Source organism: Lactuca serriola, chromosome 7 (assembly GCF_051521515.1).
Source record: "Lactuca serriola cultivar US96UC23 chromosome 7, Lser_US96UC23_V15, whole genome shotgun sequence".
NCBI lineage: Eukaryota > Viridiplantae > Streptophyta > Magnoliopsida > Asterales > Asteraceae > Lactuca > Lactuca serriola.
Genome location: NC_136414.1, coordinates 54,909,270 through 54,913,935, shown reverse-complemented (window position 1 = coordinate 54,913,935; position 4,666 = coordinate 54,909,270). Strand labels below are relative to the sequence as shown.

At 35.1% G+C, this 4,666-nt stretch overlaps 1 protein-coding gene across 1 annotated transcript; it reads left to right on the top strand.

Moving 5' to 3' along the window:
• Positions 1-1,879: 1,879 nt before the first annotated feature.
• LOC145063974 (uncharacterized) lies at positions 1,880-3,124 on the top strand. Its single transcript, XM_079011519.1, has 4 exons — positions 1,880-1,898; positions 1,975-2,013; positions 2,110-2,447; positions 2,546-3,124. Exons 1-4 carry the CDS (start codon positions 1,880-1,882, stop codon positions 3,122-3,124), a joined length of 975 nt encoding a protein of 324 aa, XP_078867645.1.
• Positions 3,125-4,666: the final 1,542 nt, after the last annotated feature.

The window sequence follows — 4,666 nt, the reverse complement described above, 5'->3', positions numbered from 1 at the left end:
CTCGCAGGAGCAAGACGCAGTGCATCAATCGAATCCAATTGCCGGTCATTCCTGCTCGGCTGCTCCGATCAGGCGATCAACGTCTGGCCAGGCCGCCGCACATGTTCAGTCGTCCGCCTTCGCCCTTCAACCCTTCATTACTCTGTGGAGTGTGGCCCTGTCTCTTGAATCTTGATCAGATTACAATTTTGAGAATTTGAGGTTTGTAAGTTTCAGTTTGTTACAATTTTTTAATTCTTGTTGTTCAAAACCCTTTGAAGCACCCCAGTTTGTATGATTATCAGTTTCAGTGTTTCATTAACTTAAATTATTGTCTATTGATCACTAGATTTGAGATTTCATTCACTGTCACTGACTTATTGTTATTAATCAGATTCAATGTCACTGATTCAGAATTCTTATTAACATTGTTATATGTAATTTGTTAACATTTGATTTATTTATTAATATCTACTCAATTTCAAAATTGTAATCTACTCAATTTCAGAATTTATATAGTTGTTTTGTTGTTATTGTCTATTTGATATTTTGATATAAGAACATTGTTTAACTGTCATTGTTTTGTTGTTATTGTCTATTTCGATACTTTTATAACATTCAATTTTTATAATTCAATTTCAGCATCGAGATACAAGAATGTCTTTGCATAAGTTTTATAAAAAGAAAGAAGACAGTGAACAACAACAAAAGTATACAAAGATTGATTTAAACTCACTACCTGTTGATCCATTTGAACGACCAAGTATAGAATTTTATCATGTAAACCAAAGAGATGAAATAAGAAGAGCATACTTGCAAAAAGGGCCTTTCCAACCTCTAAATCATAAGTTTCCACCACGTGATTTTGGAGGTAAACCTCGAAGATTTATTCAATCTTGGTTTGATGATAATAAATATTGGTTAGAATATAGTATAAAAGAGGATGTTGCATTCAGTTTGTGTTGTTATCTATTCAAATCAAGTATACCAAATCAAGGTGGATCAGATCATTTTGTGAAATCTGGATTTAAAGCTTGGAATAGGAAATCAGGAATAGATAAACACAAAGAAGGAACTCCACACACTATTGCTATCCAAAAGTGTCAAATTTTGATGAACCAAAGACAATCCATCACGTCTGCTTTTGAGAAACAAACTACTTTACAAGAAAAAGAATATCGTACTCGTTTGAATGCTTCAATTGACTGTGTTAGGTTCGTACTCCGACAAGGATTAGCATTTCGTGGTCATAACGAGAAGGAAGACTCAGATAATTAAGGTAACTTTCTTCAACTATTACAGTGGTTATCCGATCGATGTGATGTTGTAGATCGTGTTGTGTTAAAGAATGCCCCAAAAAATGCTCAAATGAAATGCGGTGAAATCCATAAAGATATGTTCAGATGTAATTTTAAATGTTATTATGGGAGAGCTTGGAAATGATTTTTTTGCAATTTTAGTAGACGATTCACGTGATGTGTCATGTAAAGAACAAATGGCATTGGTTTTGCGGTTTGTCAATAGAAAAGGTGAAGTTGTAGAAAGGTTTATTGGCCTTAGAAATGTTAATGACACTTCAGCTTTGTCACTAAAGGTTACCATTTATGATATGCTTTCAAAACAGAATTTGAGTCCTAGTAGAATTAGAGGACAAGGCTATGATGGTGCTAGTAATATGAGTGGTGCATTCAATGGATTGAAGACTTTGATTATGAATGAAACAAAATTTGCACACTTTGTTCATTGTTTTGCTCACCAATTATAGTTAGCCCTAGTGTTTGTTGCAAAGAATCACAAGACGGTTAATGATTTTTTTGATGTGGTTTCTTGACTGTTAAATATTATTGGATCTTCTTACAAACAACGAGCTAAGTTGAGAAAAAAACAAGCAGATAAAGTTATGGAAGCATTAGCTGAAGGTATGGTTTATTTGGTTTATTTTTGTTTGTTTATACTAATTACTCGACTAATTCATTTTTATGTGGTTTATTTTAGGTGAGCTTGAGAGTGGTACTAGTTTGAATCAAGAAGTTGGTATTAAACTACCGTCTGATACTCGATAGGGTTCTCATTTTGCATCTTTATTAAATATCCAAACCATATATGCTTCCATTTGTGATGTACTTGAAGACCTTGGTGAATTTGAGAGTGATAGTGATCGTAGAGCTGAAGCAATCCGCATCTTAAAGTGGTTAAAATCGTTTGATTTTGTGTTTTGTCTACATTTGATGATTGATATCTTGGGAGTGACGGATCATTTGAATACAATACTACAAAGAAAAGACCAAGATATCATAAATGTCATGAATCAAGTAAGTAGTTCAAAAAAAGCAATTCAAGAAATTAGGGATATAGGATGGGAACCACTTTTAGAGAAAGTTACTTTGTTTTGTGCTAAAAACGAAGTTAAAGTTGTGGATTTGGAATATGAATATTTTAATGGATACAGTCGTCGCAGAGGTTCACAGGTTAGTAATGTTTCTTATTACCAACTACCACATTGATTTATAAATTTATTGTGTTTTATCGTTAGTTATTAATATATATGTGTATATATTTTTTTAAGGTTAACAACTTGCACCATTATCAAGTTGATGTATTTAAGGAGGTGATTGATATGCAACTTCAAGAGCTGAACCATTGCTTTAATGAAGCAAACACGAATTTATTTTTTTGTATTGCTTGTTTGTGCCCAAGTGAATCTTTCAAAGCCTTTGATTTACAAAAAATAATGAAAATGGCTTCACTTTATCTGGAAGAGTTTCCAACAGAATACGATCTTCGAGTTCTTGAAGTGGAACTTGGAAATTACATTAAAGATGTGCGAGAAGATGAACGATTTAATGATTTGAAGAGTATTGGAGACCTTGTCAAAAAGATGGTTGAAGAAAAGAAGCATATAATATTTCCTAAGATTTACCTTCTTATGAAACTTGCATTGATCTTACCCGTAGCAACAGCAAGTGTAGAACGCGCATTTTCAGCAATGAAGTTGATAAAGACTGATATACGCAACAAAATGAGTGATCGGTTTTTGAGTGATAGTTTAGTGTCGTATATGGAAAAAAATGTTTTAAAAGGTATTGGTAACGATGCAATTGTGACAATGTTTCAAGATATAAGACCTCGTAGGGTTCAATTGTAAGAACTTTATTATAACTATTTAACTGATGTTTAAATATTTTAGTCATACAACCCGACCCGTCACCGCAAGTATTTTTTACACTTTCATATTTTTTTGTTTTATTTACATAAGGAACCGCATGGATTTTGGTTCTAGATTCGCCACTGTTTCCTTTTGTGTTCATAAAGTTGTATGTTTAATAGTGAAAACATAGATCCAATTAGGGTTGCATGCACACATAGGATTGTTTGTATAAAACCCATCACCAACATCACTACTAAGCGCAAGCTGATAAGTCCCAATATTGGTAACAGGAGAAGATCGCCTATTTCCCGTGATCAGATTCATCGTCCCATGCTCCACCTCCTCGCTTTCTTTTAACCCCTGCAAATCAGAACAAATGTAAAAACCACATCCTATATCAAGGAGCCAAGAATAAGTAGATGGTGAGTTATTAGTTTGAATAGTGTATATACCTATTGATGATGGCTTCACCTTGCTATCCTTGATGTCTTGCAAGTATTTGGGGCAGCTCTTCTTCCAATGGCCCTTGTCATTACAATAGTAACACGTGGCCTCTTTGGGGCCACTAACAGCTAGAATGTTTAAGTTGGGCTTCACCTTTTGCCTATTGCTTAAAGACCCAACTTGGGCCTTATTCTTCCAGTTATATTTAGGAGCACCCTTCCTCTTCTTCCTTTTGCCTTTACCAATGGTGAGGATAGGAGAATTAGTAGAAGGTTATGTATTCTTTCCCTTCAATCCCAACTCAGGAGTCTATAGCAAGTTGTGGATTTAGGCCAATGTGGTTTCTGTGTTGTTCAAATAATAAGCTAATATAAACTGATCATAACAAATTGGCAAGGAATTTAACACCATGTCAATGGCCAACTCCTCGTCAAAATGTACATTGAGCTTAACAAGGCGCTCCACGTATCTTTGTGTTCTCTGCACGTGGTGGCAAACAGACTCTCCCTCTTTCATCTTACAAGCCATGATGGACTTGACCACTTCAAATTTTCCTTGACGAGCCCTCTTGTGGTACTTTTCCACAAGGCCATTGTTCATCTCAAAAGGCCAGTAGTCCTCATAGAACCTCTGCAACTCAGGAGTCATTGTGGCGACCATGATGCAAGCAACTTTTGTTGCATCATCATAGTGTTTTCTGTAGGAAGCTAGATGTTCAGGAGTAGCAGCGGCTTCGTCAACTTCAACGAGAATTTCTTCAAGGACATATTTTTTGCCCTCGAATCGAAGATCCATTCTGATGTTGCACATCCAATCATTATAGTTGGAGCCATCATAGGTAACTGGGGACACGATGGAGAGAAGGGAGAAACCCGAGTGGTGGGTAGACGACTATGGAGCAGAAGCTCAATAGGAGTAGACATCTATAGAGAAAAAGAATAGTTTTAGTTAGATGACAATAATCCTTAATATATATAACCCATAATAAAACAATTAAGGCTAGGATCCAAAATAACAATTCACAACTTAGAAGAGGGATGTCGTAATCTTTTTGCGAATTTTTGAAGGTAGGTAAAATCAATTTACCAATTTTGA

What these genes read in the sequence shown, in the direction of transcription:
- LOC145063974 (XM_079011519.1), top strand. An exon ending in TAGTTTGAATCAAGAAGTTG is followed by an intron (nt 2,014 to 2,109) that starts GTATTAAACTAC and finishes ATGTACTTGAAG; the next exon opens with ACCTTGGTGAATTTGAGAGT. An exon ending in GTCGTCGCAGAGGTTCACAG is followed by an intron (nt 2,448 to 2,545) that starts GTTAGTAATGTT and finishes TATTTTTTTAAG; the next exon opens with GTTAACAACTTGCACCATTA.